Raw genomic sequence first — 16130 nt, 5'->3', positions numbered from 1 at the left:
CCTAAGAGATCACTTTTATAACTGCTTAAGAAAATTCTTATGTTCCCTGATCTGTTTTTTCTCCCAGATTCCCAACCCCTCAGTAGCCCATTTGCTGCACCGTGGTGGTGTGATTGGAAATGTAGGAAAAATGTAAGAAAAGGCAAAAAAGAAAGGGGAAAGGAATCCTTCAAGTAGCAGCTGATTTGCTTTGGGATGTTCCCATCCCTTTTCCTCCTCCTCTCCCCCCTTCCCACCATGGCTGAGCTTCAGGAGATGGAAGAGGCTCCTGGTAATTGGTTAATCAGCTATTTTCAATTCAATTCCTGGCTGTACTTACCATGGAAAATTAACAGTCCTTGCATATAAATATGACCCCTACTCCTGGATTAATTTGATTATGCGAGAATCTCAGTTTTCATTTAAAAATAATAACTTTCTGGCTTCTCTGATAAAACAAGTTTGGATATGTAATCTAAATATTCCCTAATGGCTTAAAAAAAATCAAAAGACAAATATGAAGAACATATGAATCTCTTGTTAATAGAATTTAAATGTTCTCAAATCTTTGCTGTGATGGCTAGAGATTGAATATTTTGAGACCAGAAAATTCCTGATTTTCATTCACTGCTGTATCAGCATTCTCTGAAAGCCCAACCTTTTTAAAGCATCTTCATTTGGGTCTACAAGAAGAGAAATGATACTCATTAAATGATTGGGGGTGTTTTAACCCTGAGTTCTTTAAATTTCCCTGGACTTGTAAAATTGGTTAGAACTTAAGTCAGGCTAGTTTGAAAGGAAATATTTTTTACAGAACTTTTCCATTTGAACATATTGCACTGTTAAATTTATCTATCACGGGTGTAATATCATCAACCCATGGAACAGGGAGGATAAATAAAATGTAACCTAACAAATGAAAATGTGCCAGAGAACAGGTCTGGGCATTGGAACTCGATTGATTGTCCATGCTGATAAATTGCTGGGATAGGATCAAACATGATTTCAGCTGGCTAATTATCTCTTGGATAGTTTGTAGATAAGACTCTGTCTCTCTTTGAGTGGTTCAGTGGTACAGACTCATGGTGAGGGCAGCAGGGAGGGAGATGGTTCTACTTGGCCTCGTGAGACCTCACCTGCAGAATTGCCCCAGCCCTCGGGCCAACAGCAGGAGGACGTGGAGCTGCTGGAGAGAGACCAGAGAAATCCATGGAGATGCTCCAAGGGCTGGAGCCCCTCTGCTCTGGAGCCAGGCTGGGAGAGCTGGGGGTGTTCATCTGGAGAAGGATGGAGGGAGACCTCAGGGCCCCTTTCAGTGCTTAAAAGGGCTCCAGGAGAGCTGGAGAGGGACTGGGGATGGAGTGACAGGACACAGGGAATGGCTTTCCACTGCCAGAGGGCAGGAAGAGAATTCTCTTGGGAAGGAATTCTTGGCTGTGAGGGTGGTGAGGCACTGGCTCAGGGTGCCCAGAGAAGCTGTGGCTGCCCCTGGATCCCTGGAAGTGTCCAAGGCCAGGTTGGACAGGATTTGGATCAACCTGGGACACTGTTCCTGCCCACGGAAGGCTTTGGATTTTTTAGATGGTTAGATGATCTTTAAGGTTCCTTCCCAAACCATTCCACGATTCCATGATAATCCATGTGTGGACAGAACTTCACCCGCAGTCAGTGACTCTTTAGCCAAAGGCTGCTGTGGGACCACGTTAGAAACTATGCAGTGACAAGTGCAAAAACTCAGTAAAGCCTAAGAAATATTGAGCATCTGTTTAGTTCCTTTTTATCATCTTTCCATGCATTTTGGATCTGTGAAGGATTATTTCTGTTAAAATCACGAAATTCTAAGGAGCACAGGGCAGACACTGCACCTGTCTGAAGCAGACTTTGCCTGAAGCTGAAGCTGAATGTCAGGTCCTCCAGGATCTGTGTTGCTTTCAGCTCCTACTGCTTCTGTTCAGCAGGGAGCAAAGTGTGTCGCAGCAATCTCTCAGGATTGGTTTGGAAAATTTAGAGTTTTGGCAGTTGATGATGGAGCAGCGTTTGGAAGTTTTGAGAAGTGGTTCATGAATTTATGTTCATGAAAATTCTGACTGTGTGAATATCAATGACATAAAAGTAAAGATCTATTCCTTAGCTTTACTTCGGAACCCTGAGGACCAAGGAGATAAAAAAAAAATGATACAGAGACATCCCTGGAAGGATTCCAGGCCAGCCTGGATAGGGCTTGGAGCAGCCTGGGATAGTGGAAGGTGCTCCTGCCCATGGCAGGAGGTGGGCCTGGATGAACTTTAACATCCCTTCCAGCCAAACTATTCTGGGATTTGATGATCCATGTCCTTCTAATTCAGCTTTTCTGCACCCATTAATGGATTAACTCCATAATTTGACAGTATTTGGGTGGAATGTGCTGTTTTCAGCCCCAGGAAGCTGCAGTGAGCCCACAGCCAGTCCAGTGCTCATTGGAAATCTCTCCGTTGCTCTGTAAAACCAGGTTTTATCCTACTTACTGCAGTGCCTTGTCTCTGGAATGACAATGAGCTTGGAAAAATAATTTATTCTTTCTGTTGGCAAGATACAGGGATAGTCCTATTGTTTTTCCAATTCCTGATTTTCTGTAGTTAGTCAATCCAATTTGTAGGTGAGAGTTAAAATATTTTTACATGGAAAACTATTCAGTAAAACATCCCAAAATAGGACATTCTTTAGTTCTCCTTGGGGAGAGTTGCTGTTACTTATACATTGTTATTTAGGTGTTATTACTTTCTTCCTAAGGTTGAATGTGTATTTTGTTGAGGTCCTTTTAAATTTGGTGGTTTTTTGGTTTATATTTTACTATTTAATGCATCTGTGACGGAAATACTGGAAAAAATAGTGAGCCAAAGTATGAATGACAAGAAAATGAATCATTTTATCTGGCTGAGATCTTAGAAATTAAAGTATGAAGACATTGGGAGACAACTTGGGAACTCTGAAAATATTACTTTCATTCAAGCCTGTCTCACCTCTGAAAGTTTAATTTTAATTTTAATATATTGAAAGCCTGGCCATTTGAAATGATAACTGCTTCATACATCATGGATGTCACTCACTCTGTAAATGAAGGCAGCTATCAGGGTGAGGGCAGGGTTAGTTTATTTGATCTTACAAGATGTTCCATAATTTTTCTGACTGTTCACTCCTCTCCTGTGGCTGTAGATCATGTTGGGAATACCAGCTACAGCTAACGAGGTTGAAACCTTGGTCATGTTATTCCCGCTCTGGAGCTTCCCAACAATTTTCTTCCCAAAGCCTCTCTCCTGAGGCACAGGATAATCAATTTTCCTAAATGCCACCAATTGACTCGTGGCACCTCTTGCTCCACTTGCAGATAACCCTGATTTTCCCTTCTCACTGACTGTTGGCAAATGTTGGATGCCAGCTGGGATTAGGAATGTGCCTCCCTGCTAATGAGAAATATTGTTTCCAGAGAATTCACAAGTGAGCCCACATTCCTTATCTGACCTGGTTTACTCCTCACCATCATCAGGACTGAAGGAATTAAAATAATGCATGCATTGAGAAAACATCTTGATTTTCTCCCTGGGAAATATTTTGTGAACGGAAGGTTGTATTTTGAATTCAGGCAGTTTCGTTTCTTGCTGCTGTTGTTCAAAATGTGCCTTAGCAGCAAAAAATGAATGTGAGGATGGCAGTGAAAAGGTTTGGAACTACAAGAGGGCAGGGGTGGGTGGGATATTGGGAAGGAATTATTCCTTGTGAGGGCGGGGAAACCCTGGCACAGGTTTCCAAAAAGAAGCTGTGGCTGCTCCTGGATCCCTGGAAGTGTCCAAGGCCAGGCTGGACAGGGCTTGGAGCAGCCTGGGACAGTGGAAGTTGTCCCTGCCCATGGGAATTGTTCAGATTTCAATGGATCTGTGAGAGCTAGACAATTGATTTTATGCAAAGCAAATACTCTATCACATTTTAACTTGTATTTTTTTTTTTTTCCCTTCTAGATAAACATCATGTCAATGGGAACAGAATGGTTGAACCTTTCCCAGAGGGAACACAGATGGCTCTGTTTGGTAAGGCATCAGTTTGAAAATAAAAGCTCAAAACTCTGTGGTCTTGCTGCATTCCAAATTTCTTAATTTCAGCCTGATTCTTTGAGTTTCAGAATCTGGGCTGCTCCTGCCATTTTCCAGTAGCCACAAGGCATTTTTGAGATGTCCATTATATATGTAATTTCCATATATATATGTAATTTCCAATATATATGTAATTTCCATATAAAGAAATACACTAATTTTTTTTCTTAAAAAAAAGTAAATTCTGTATTTTGTTCCCAAGAAATTCCAAAATAATAGCTTTTTAATGTATGATAATTTGTCTAAGATCATTCATTAGTTTAAACAAAATTCTGAAGATGATCCATGATTCTCCACCCTTTAAACCATGCAAGGGACTCCAGCTGTTTGGGAACTCCTGGATTTGGGGGGTTGTCACTATTTACATGCCCCAAACCAAACCTGCTGGTTTGTGCCTGACCTTGTGGATAGTCCTGTGGAATTCCTGTCGGGGGCCATCAGAGCTGGAGAAGGGGCCAGCTGGAAAAGAGAAGAAGTTTGCTTTCTCTATATATAATCTCTTTTCTATGAAAATGTCATTCTTTGAGCCCATTTTGAAGACTTGAAAATTTATTTCTCCAGAGAAATTAATTACTTCTGGAAGTAATAAACATCCTAAAATGGATCAAAAGTGCTATTTTCCAGCCAAGATCTGGAATTTACCCAAACCTGGGAATTGTCAGAGTTCTCATTTTGGGATGTGCTGATGTAAGGCAAGACTTTGGTATTTACTGGGAAGAAAGAAGTGGATTTCTATGGGAGTTATTATTAAAATTTATTGCTACAGAGAATGAAAAATTTCCTAATGTTGTTTTGATACAACTGAGTTGTTTACAAAGGATATATTTCTCTACTAACCTGTGCAGGATGGTCCAAGTGCCTTAGGAAATGTATTATATCCTATTAAATGTTTTTCTGTCTGTGATGCTGAAATAAATATTAAATCACTCCTTGATACACATTAATTTAATACTCCAAAAATGATCTTTTATATTGATGATGGCAAAAAATCTTGGTGAGTGTCATCTTTCCTGTGGTATTAATGTTAGTGTAGTTTCATGGATGAAGAGGAGAAATGGTTTGTGGGTGTTACCTTTCAGTTTCCAACATGATTTATTCAACTTCTCTTCAGAGTTCCTCCAACCCCGTGTTGCTTTTCTGTCGGTGTCTCCTTCTCTGTGGATTTTGGGAACATAGACAAATCCTTGGAGTGGTGGAATGAGTGATTGTTTCATAACTTTCTTTTGGAGCAAACGGATTTTAACCTTTTAAGCTCCAAGGCTGAGATGGATTCAGAGATTCTTCTTTGAATTTCTTACAGCAGGAAGCATCAGAGGGTTCTGGTACAGTCTAATATTGATGAAGTCTGTGCTCTTAAGATATTTTAAAAAAAATAAACTCCTTTTGGGTTTTTAAAATTTTGTGTGTCATGATGAGATGAGATTTTCAGTGTTTGTGATGGGTGTTGGTTCTATTGTTGTACACAATTTGTAAAAAATCACAGAAAGAAACAGAATTTAGTTGGAAAAGTGCAAAACCTTATTAGACAGCACACTTTGAAGCATTCCTGTGGAACTCTGTAACATTCCTATCAAGCCTGGGAACTTCTATTCTTTTTCAATTGCCCTAGATTTTCCACAAGGCTGTGATTACAAATGTTGGGCTTAAGTGGTGAAAGCTCAGGCTGGTGCCATCTGTGCTGTGAAGGAACAGAAAACCTGCACATCCTGATTTTTGCTATTAGACCTGCACTGGAATAGTGCACAAACACAACTCTGATGATAATCCCTGGAATTTGTTGGCATTGGCATCCCAGTCTGGGGGGTGGGATGGGAAAAGGGAACTGTGGTTCATTTTCCCCCCTCCAACCCGTGTGAATGGGAATAAAAGGCCAGGTTGGATGAGGCTTGGAGCAACCTGGAGTAGTGGAAGGTGTCACTGCCCATGGAACTGGATGAGCTTTAAGGTCCCTTCCAAACGGAACCATTCTGTGATTCTAAAAAAAAAACACCAGAAGAAAATGATCAGTTAGCAATTCCTCTCCTGGGATTATTGCTCATCCTATCCATGTGTGATCCTGGTAACAGCAAGTTCTTTGTATGCTGGGACTCTGTAAGCTCAGGAGAGAGCCTGAGCTGGTTGAGTTTCTGACTCCACCTCACCAAGAGAGGATTTTCACACCCCTCTTCCAGAATCCTTGGGATTCACAGGGAAAAGCAGGAGTTACTTCAGAAGAGATCCTTCTCCCTGCCTAGGGAGAGGGTGTGGATTGTCCCTCACTGGGGTTATTCCAGGCTCCCTCACTGGGGTTATTCCAGACCCATCTGGACACAATCCTGTGCCCTGTGCTCCAGGATGACCCTGCTGGAGCAGGGAGTTGGACCAGACGACCCCACTGTGCTCCCTTCCAACCTGACCCATCCTGTGATTGCTCAAAAAGATCTGCAAAACCCAAAAGCTGGTTGTCTAGGGACAGCCAATTTGTACTGAATTTTCCTGTTGCTTGGATAGTTTTAGATGCACCGATAAACCAGCAGAATAAAATATAATGCAGGGTTGTAAACACCACCTGCTGCAAAACGCAGTTGGATTTCATTCCACAGCTCCCTCTCCTGCAAAACCTCCTCAAGATGCTCTTCCTAATGGTGCATTATTTATTTGATGGTGTGACTGCTTGTTTGGATCGAGGGACAAGGTGAATGTACTCAGGGCATTGTTCCTGCAGCTTTCCCATCCGTAGCAGAACCTCACAGGTTTCAAAGGATTATTTTAATTATCTTGAGACTCTCCTGTTGTCTGTTCAGCATCACCCAGCTGCTGGAGGTGCACTTATTGTTCATAAGGATAAAGAAATGTGTCCTTGTTTCTACAGTGGGGAAAAAAAGCCACGTTTCGAGGGTGAGGGTGATTCTTTAATGGAAATCTTTTCGTGCCCCCCATCCTGTGACCTCGTAATCCAACTCCCAGCTCAGATTAAAGCACTAGGGGAACACGATGTGCACAGGCACAGTCTGACTGGAGACACTGGAATGCTGCCTCAGAAATTCCCTGAAGCCTATTCCCAAATTCCTTGACTGCTGCCCGGAGAAGTTGTGGACTCCCCATCCCTGGAGTGTTCAAGACCAGGCTGGATGGGGCTTGGAGCTACTTGGGACAGTGGCAGGGGTTGGAACTGGGTGGTCTTCAAGGTCCCTTGAACCCAAACCATTCTGGGGTTCTGTGTTTCCATGGACCACGTGAAACTTGATGTTACATGTTTGTGTTATGAATGATAAAGTAGAAGCCCTTCAATAAACGCCTGTCCAGAAAGTTTTCTCGGATTATTTTCTTGGAAGTTTTATGGCCATGGATATATTCAGTTAAAAGTATTTTTCTTAAGAGACTGATTTTGGCCCCAAACCTAATCAAAACTCAAAATATGAATATATATAAAGGGGGAGGTGATAATGTTTTGAAAAGAAGCAGTTTAGGGTCTAAATTAAACTTATTTAATTGAATAAGTTTTGAATTACTTTATTTGAATTGCTTATTCAACTTATTTACTTATTTTAATACTTACTTATTTGGGTAAAAAAAACCCAAATGCCTGAGAGCTGCCGAACATTCATGAATTCAAGAAATTAGTATTTTCCTCAGAACCATTGCAACTCTTGCATATTTTAAACACGTTTAAATGCACTTCTGCATTATCATCATGGAATGGTTTGGGCTGGAAGGAACCTTAAAGATCTCATTGCAGCCCCCTGCCATGGGCAAGCAAATTATGCTCAGAGATGTTTCTGATCAGGTTTCTGTTGAATTTTCAGCACTCCTTTTCATTATCAACTGCTGCTGGTGCAAGACTCCGGTTTATCCCAGAGCACCTCTGTGTTCCATAAAATTTCTGTGTCACCTGATTTCTCGAACAGAAAGCATCCTGCATATGGTGTGTGCATAGAAGGGCTCTTATTTACCTCCAGTGAAATCTGGCAATAGCTCAGATTTGTAATTACAACACTTCTGAAATGTAGGAGCACAGTGAGCTGTATTTGCTTGACAGAGACTGGCTTGTAATGGGATAATTGGTTTCTTCATGTAAACAAAGTGCAGACAGAAATAGGATGTTAAGGAACTGATAAGGTCTAATTATGGATATTTCAGAGCTGGCAGACGGATCCAGGCCTGGTCACCTTCTGCTCTGCACTTATTAGACAGCAGCACATTCCAGTAATTCCATGGAGCTGTGTCATTATTGTGTTTTGCCTGAGTTGCTGTGTCCTGTCACGATTGCGTTCCCACTGCTTCCAGAGGTTATTTAAAAATTAAACCAGGGTCCACCAGGATTGTCCAGCGAGGTCTCAGCCTGTTCCTTGGGGCTCTTGGAAAACTGAGCTCCTCCAACGCACCCTGCTCTTGGTGGTTTTGACTCCTTCCCATAAAGGTTGGACGGGGCTTGGAGCAACCTGGGGTAGTGGAATTTATCCCTGGAACAGGGTGAGCTTTAATGCCCCTCCAGCCCAAACCATTCTGTTTCTGTGGATAAAAACTTCATTAAGGCAACTTCTCAACTAAGAGAAATTCCCTTGAAAGTGGGATGATGGGTTCAAGAACAGAGAAATCCATACAGAGTTTCTTTTCATTCCCCCTGGAACAGCTGCTGGTGGCCGTGTCAGAGATGAACCAGTGTTAGGAAGTCTTTTGGTCCAGTTGAGTTTTCAATTAATATTTTTCACCAGGAAAAGAAAATCACAGGAAACAAAGTTTGGCCCCCAAGAGAAACACCTTTTTTTTTATTTCCTTTTTTTTTTTTTTTTTTTTTTTTTTTTTAAGAGAGTGGAAATAGAACAAGCAATTTTTTTGCAAATAAAAAAAAAAAGAAAACTAAAAAACAATTGTACACATCAGAAGATGTTTTATCTCTATCTGAAGAAAATGTAAGACTTGATAATGTTGAAATGGGTGTGTTTGCTCTGACCCAAATGGAGCAGAAACATGCACAGCAATATCATCACATGGGCAAGGATCACGCTGTGGGAGAATTGAGAGCCAGAGGGAATTTACTGCAGAAGGGATTCATGTCCCTCTTGTTAATTCTCTTTCTGCATGTGGAAAAGAGAAGGAAGTGTATTAATTGGCTGGCATAGCAGAGTTCTGAGGTTCTAATGCTGTCCTGTTTTCAGGAATTAATGCTGTCCTGTTTTTTTCCTGTTTTATAGTGATGGGAAAATGGACACAGCATTTCTGCAGTTCTGGGATGAGAGAAAAACCTGGGAAGTCAGGGCATAACAAAAGGGAATAGCCTAAAGGGAGACTGCTCTGTCCCTAAACCAAATTATGGACCCATTCTTACCTTTCCAGAGTGTTTATTAAAGAAATCTAACCTTAGCTGCCATTTTCCTTTTTTCTCTCTTCCAGAACTGATTTTGTATTTTGGTTGCCTCTTCCAGAGGGCTGAAACTCAGCCCAGCTCCCAACCCCTGCTGTTCATCATTATTGCAGCCAGTGTCTAAACATGGAATCATGGAATGGTTTGGGTGGGAAGGGACCTTAGAGCTCATACAGTCCCACCCCTGGCCAAGGGCAGAGACACCTTGCACTATCCCAGGCTGCTCCAAACCCATCCAGCCTGGCCTTGGGCACTGCCAGGAATCCAGGGGCAGTCACAGCTTCTCTGGGCAACCTGTGCCAGGGCCTCACCACCCTCAGAGCCAGGAATTCCTTCCTAATATCCCATCCATCTCTGCCCTCTGGCAGTGGGAAGCCATTCCCTGTGTCCTGTCCCTCCATCCCTTGTCCCAAGTCCCTCTCCAGCTCTCCTGGAGCCCCTTTAGGCCCTGGAAGGGGCTCTGAGCTCTCCCTGGATCCTTCTCTTTTCCAGGTCAGCACCCCCAGCTCTCCCAGCCTGGCTCTGGAGCAGAGGGGCTCCAGCTCTGGAGCATCTCCGTGGCCTCCTCTGGACTTTCTCCAGCAGCTCCACATCCTCCTGATATTGGAGCCCAGATCTGGAGGCAGCTCTGCAGGTGGGGTCTCACCTGAGTGGGGCAGAATCCCCCCATCCCCTGCTGCCCATGCTGGGGGATCAGCCCAGGACATGGGGGGTACTCATGGTCAGGTCCATCTTTTCCTTCACCACCATCCCCAAATCCTTCTTCCTCACAAGCTTGCCTGAAGTGAGATGCTCTGGCTTGCTGGTCAAACCTCTAGGTTGTTTAAGTCACTGCCAGGGAATGTTCTCTGTTTAGATTTTAAAGCCTAGGCAGAAAAGCCCTGAACTGAAAATTTACCCCGAAACCTGTTGTAAAATAAGGTGATAAACACAGAAAAATCCCATAACTCTGGGACCTTTTGAAATAAAAATCTCAATACTCAGTTTCTCTTGTCCAGTGGAATATCCTGGGCATTGTGTTTTAATGGTGCTGCTCTGATTTGATGGAATTGTGCATCAGCTTTGTGGGAATGTAAATGGGCAAAGCACTGGGCAAGGAGACCCTGATAAAAACAAAATGCTACAGTTCTGCTTTGTCTTCACCAAAGTAATTTCCTGACATTTCTAAACGCTAATAAGGGGCAATAAAATATCCCTAACACAAAGCAAAAGATGTCCTTGATGAACACAACCCTGCAAAACATCCTTTGCTTTCAAAGGAGCCACATCTCTTTTTCCTTCAGAAAACTAAAGTAATGTGGCCTTCAAACACAATCTCTGTGCTTCTCCATTAGGGAGTTTTTTTATGTTAATTTAGGTTTCTTGAGGTAATGAAGAATCCAGCTTTTTGTGGATTTCTGCTTAGAGTGGCTATTCCACATTAGGGAAGATTTAGGGGTTTTTAAAAGTCAGACTGCAGCTTTTTAATCAGCATCATTCACCTTAAAACACCCTTTTAATTATGTTTTGGGGGTATTGCCACAGAAAGGAGTAGAAGAGACACAGTTTATTTCCATGACTTCTGGGGTAGGGCTCGATGATCTCCAACAGCAGGAATTGTCTTGAAGAAGATTATTATTTTCATATTTATGTAAATATTAATTTTTAAATTTTTGTAACATTTTATTTAGGATTTTTTATTCTTTTACTTTATCCATTTATTGGTTTATTTCCCGTGCAAAAAAAAGTCAGCACGAGCACCTTGAGCAATTGCAAAAACCTTACAGAGAAGCAATTCCTTGCCTGTGATAAATAGGAGTATATCAATGAGCAGGAGGAACATATGCTTAGCATCATTCTGACTTGGTTTAAGTTGGAAATAGAAGTAAATTATCCTGTTAATGACTAGAGGCTGCCCTGATCAGATTGATGCTGCTTTGCAGAAGATATATTTGTGTGTGTGTGTTTGTTTATGTGCTGGGATGGGCACAGTTACCATTGGATTTATCCTTGGTTTCCTGCTAATAAAGCACAGATAGTGGTGACATGGAATAAAACACATGGAGGGCTGATGATTTATTCCGTTTAGACACGAAAAAAATATGTAAGAGGGTTTTTGGAGGGGGAAAATGGTGCTGTTTTGATAATTTTAGATGTATTGTGACATCCACAAAGTGTTTTCAGCGGGTCCTAATGGATTTATCTTCACAAGGCTGCTGGCACAGTCTGGAAATTTTAGATCTGGGCATGTGAGACTGAGCAAGAGGGTTCTATATTAAAAAATATGGATTACTTACTATTGGGTTATTGAGTTTGGGAGAATTTAGAGTGATTTTCCTGATTTTCAGGAGTTTTTCTCACCTGATGAAGTTATTGAGAAAATATATCATTAGATAGATCAAAGATACAAAAGCCTTCACCAACTTTTAAAATACTGGCTCAGAAATACTCCTGAAACGTGGAGTGCTCAGTTGGAATAGAATCCCAGAATTCCAGAATAGTTTGGGTTGGAAGTGGCCTTAAAGGTCATTGTATGCCATTGGAACTGGATTTCCAGTGACTGTTGTGGGAGCTCGGGCACTTTTTGCCACATGTGAACACAAATAGTGGAGATTTAAATGCAGTTTTTCTAAGTTTGCATGAGACTGGAGGAGAATCCTTTATGTCCCAATACCTATTTATGTAACAATATTTATATTAATAAATGTTTATATATAATGTTCTTTTATGTATTAATGGTACATTATTTATTCTTTTATTTGGGTAGTGCTCATATTAGATTATTTTCAATGGCCATTAATGCTGGTTGGTACAGGCTATGCTTTTCCTGGGTGATACAAGTGTTTTGTCTTTTGAAAAGAGTAAAAACTTCATCCTGGAGGAGGCTCAAACAGCACCTTATTCCAGATTTTTATTCTGGAATCCCTGATTTTGTTGTCTGTGCAGGACACACTTGGGAAATGAAGGCAAAACTTCATCTCTGGAAGAATGAAACAACATGATCAGTTTTTCAAGCAAGATAAGATTTTACCACAAAAAAAAAAAAAAAAAAAAAATCTGATTTAAGTTGAATGCACGTAATTCTGAGACAGGCGTAGTTATTTGTTTGTGAGCCAGGGAAAACAGCATGAGATGTGTCAGGCTTGGAGATAAAATTTATTGGTGTGTCATTGGCTTACGTCCAACATTATGCTCATAAATAATCTAATCCTGGTGTGACATATTCCTGCTTGAACCTTGACTGAAAATTATTGAGAGTCATGTAATGAATTATGCAGAAGCAGACACGTGCTCGAGTCGAGGGGATGGAGCTGGAGAGGAATGCTGGAATGCGTTTGGAATTCGGGATGGCATTTATGGACAGGGATGGAGAGAGGCCAGGGTGTCCTCCTGGTGTCCAAAGGGGTGACATGGAGCCTCGTTTGTCTAATGGTCACCCAGTTTTTTTGACTCTTCTGGGATGGAAAGTGTGGAAGGGATGTTGTTGGCCCTGTGTCTGTCCCTCATGCACCATCAGTCTCTGGATTTACACCAGCTCAGGACATCCCAAGGCTCCAGAGAATCCCTGACTCCAATATCCAGCTGCCCAGCAGGATTGGATTCACTTGGGTGACTCTGTGGAATTTTCCTGATGAGCCAAGAGAGGACAAATGCAGGGATTTAAATGTTAGAATGGTGACACTCAGACTCTCCCAATGGGATGGGGTTTATCCCTGGGGTAGATAAAGAGATCTTAATTTGCTTTTTTTGGGATGTCTAAGGAAAGCACGGATCTGGAGAGCTGCAGGTCATGGACTTTGCTGTGAGTGATGGCAATTCCTTTGCCAAGCCATTGGTGCCACTCTGCCTCAGTGTTTTTTATAGTTCCTTTACTTCCAGCCCTGTCAGCCCAGGTTTCTTGGGAATGATTGTGCTGCACGATGGGTAAATGACTAACCACATTAATATTTGGCCTCTGTATGCCCCTCTGGATATAAATTAGTTTTTCTTTAACAATCTACTCTGGTATTTTCTTGAGTAATTATCTTCTGGGTTTTTTTTGGAGATGGGTAGGAAGAGTTATTCTCTTTTGCAAGTAAGAGCTCACCATCATTGCGTTGCCTTGCAAGAGATGAGAAAATAACTCTTGGAACTTCCACATTTCCATTAAGGACAGCTATAGTTCAAAATAGATCCATTTGAATGATCTAGGTGCTCTTGGAAGGCATTTATTGTTTTGGAAAAGGGTTAAGGGGAAAGGAGGACGAAAGGGCTGCTTGTTGAATTGCTTGTTATATGAATGTAATTATTTTTTTGTTCCTGAGCAATTATAGATTGTAGGTTTAAATAATTGTCAGGGTGCCTACAGCTTTCTGTCGTTGTTTGAAATCTAAGGCTACGAATATAATAAGGAATATGAGATTACTTTTGCTGAATGTCGCTATGGCAGTTCATTTAACTCGGCAATAGTCATCAGAAAAAAAAGGAAAGAAAAGTCAATTTTTCTATTCCTTGCAGTAAACAAACCTTGTAAACAAGTTATTATTTTCTGTAGCAAGGCCCTAGAAGTGATTCCTATTTTGCTGGTAACAAAACGTGGCTCTTTGCTTTTATAAGAGTGGAATATATTTTGTTTTGCTTCTCTCTATCTCAAGCTCCCCAAGGTGGCTTGGGAGATTAGAGAGATTTTCACAAGACAAGGGTAAGGCTTCGGTGTTATTGCAGAGATGGATTTATATGAAATGGATTACACAGGCTGATGACATCTCTTATTTTCTGTGTATATCAAGTTCTACTTGAGTAGTGGAGCACTAAAGTGTGGCAAATGACCGGGGATGATCTAAAATGAATCTCTGCCAAGCACTGGAATGCTCAGAGTGAAGGAAGATCACAAAATGATTTGAAAGCCTCAAATCAATGGCTGAACTAAAGATGTGATGCTTTGCAATGAAGCAAATAATCAGCTTGATGATAGGACCGTGTAGCTCTATCTCAATCTCTTCACTGCATTATTGTAGCAGCGGTTCTTTTTATCCCTAACAGACTTTGGAAACATAATATATTAAGAAACTGTTCTCGTCTTGAAAGAACAGAGGAGGGTGGCCGAGTTGAGGCATGATTAGTACCTGAATCTTTGGGCTTTCTGCTCTGCTCATTCAGATTAAGGTGCTGCACCTGGGTTGGGTCAGCCGCTGGGATCAATCCAGGCTGGGGATGAAGGGATGGAACAGGCTTGGGAGAAGGACTTGGGGGTCCCAGTTGGGTGAGAGCTGGACATGAAACCTCAGCCAGCCCAGAAACCTCAGTGGGAAGCAGGGGATGGGGGGATTCTGCTCCTCTGCCCCCCTCAGGTGAGACCCCACCTGCAGAGCTGCCTCCAGCCCTGGGCTCCAAAATCAGAGGGATGTGGAGCTGCTGGAGAGAGTCCAGAGGAGGCACCAGGATGATCAGAGGGATGGAGCAGCTCAGCTGTGGGAAAGGCTGAGAGGATTGGGATTGTTCAGCCTGGAGAAAAGATGCTTTAGTGTGACCTACTTGCCCCTTCCAGTACCTGAAGGGAACCTGAAAGAAAACTGGAGAGGGAATTTGGAATAAGACCTGGAGCAACAGGACAAGAGGGAATGGCTCCAAACTGACAGAGAACAGATTTAAATTGGATATTAGCAAGGAATCCTTCCCTGTGAGGGTGGGGAGGCCCTAAGGTTGCCCAGAGAAGCTGTGGCTGCTCCTGGATCCCTGAAAGTGTCCAAGACCAGGCTGGATGGGGCTTGGAGCAGCCTGGGATAGTGGAAGATGACTCTGCCCATGGCAGGGGGTGGGACTTTAAGGTCCCTTCAAACCCAAACCATTCTATGATAAGTTTTGATTCAGTTTTTGGACAATTCAGGGCTGGGCTAAGAACTTCTGATGCTTTTAATCATCACATTTTTATTGCTCAAGTAATTTATTTGGTGAGAGAAATTAGAAGGAGTAAACAAGTAGTTGGAGGAATCAGATTTTTGACCATAAACCTTGACATTTTGTTCTGTGTCCTTGGGATACTTCAGTCATCATATTTGTGGCCAAGAAATATCAGGTATCTACAGAACTCCTCAAGAAGACTCTTCAATGGATTAGACATGAAACAGAAGCAATTTGAATCCCAACACTTTGCACTTAAGGACTGATTGTTCCTGCTTTGTGAATAGCTCTTCTTTCCTGCAGGTCAGATCCATTTGTGGTGCAATATTGCTTTGGATGTCAGTCAGTTGTTCATGAAAAATGCTGCCTGTTGATCCCAGACACAAACATTCAATCAGCTGCATTCCCAAATCCCCAAACATTAAAGGAAACAGGTGTTTATTGGTTTCCCCTTTCTGAATTTTACAGTTTGTGACAGTTCTCTTTGATGTTTATGGAATGTAGGAATACGAATGACCCTGTAAATAGAAAAAGTCAACTTTTGGGGATGTTGCTCTTTTGTTCTGCATTTGTACCCAGAACAGCACAGTGGAATTCAAATCTGTGGCAAAGACTTTATGTGCTGTGGGTTGGAAAATAGCAACACCACTAATGATGGAAATCAGCTTCAGAGAGAAAACCTTTTAGAGTCTGAGTTCAGCCTTGAATTCCCAAATCCTCCTGCTCATCTCGTTTTTCCCAGTGCTCCACCTGTCCAAATATAATTGAATTGATGATTTAGACAAAGCCAAGTAGACAGATTTTAGTTAATTTTCATGAACGAA

At 41.9% G+C, this 16130-nt stretch overlaps 1 protein-coding gene across 4 annotated transcripts in view; it reads left to right on the top strand.

Annotated features, from left to right (window-relative positions):
* Positions 1-16130, top strand: part of MSRA (methionine sulfoxide reductase A) — a 227942-nt gene that overhangs the window by 77314 nt on the left and 134498 nt on the right. For all 4 annotated transcript variants that reach the window (XM_031504479.2, XM_031504481.2, XM_031504482.2 and 1 more), the window contains one exon: positions 3972-4040. In XM_031504479.2, coding sequence (XP_031360339.1) covers positions 3972-4040 — 69 coding nt within the window. The remainder of the gene's footprint in view (positions 1-3971; positions 4041-16130) is intronic.

The sequence above is a fragment of the Lonchura striata genome, chromosome 3, assembly GCF_046129695.1.
Source record: "Lonchura striata isolate bLonStr1 chromosome 3, bLonStr1.mat, whole genome shotgun sequence".
Classification (NCBI taxonomy): Eukaryota; Metazoa; Chordata; class Aves; order Passeriformes; family Estrildidae; genus Lonchura; species Lonchura striata.
This window is presented reverse-complemented; position numbering and strand designations above follow the sequence as displayed.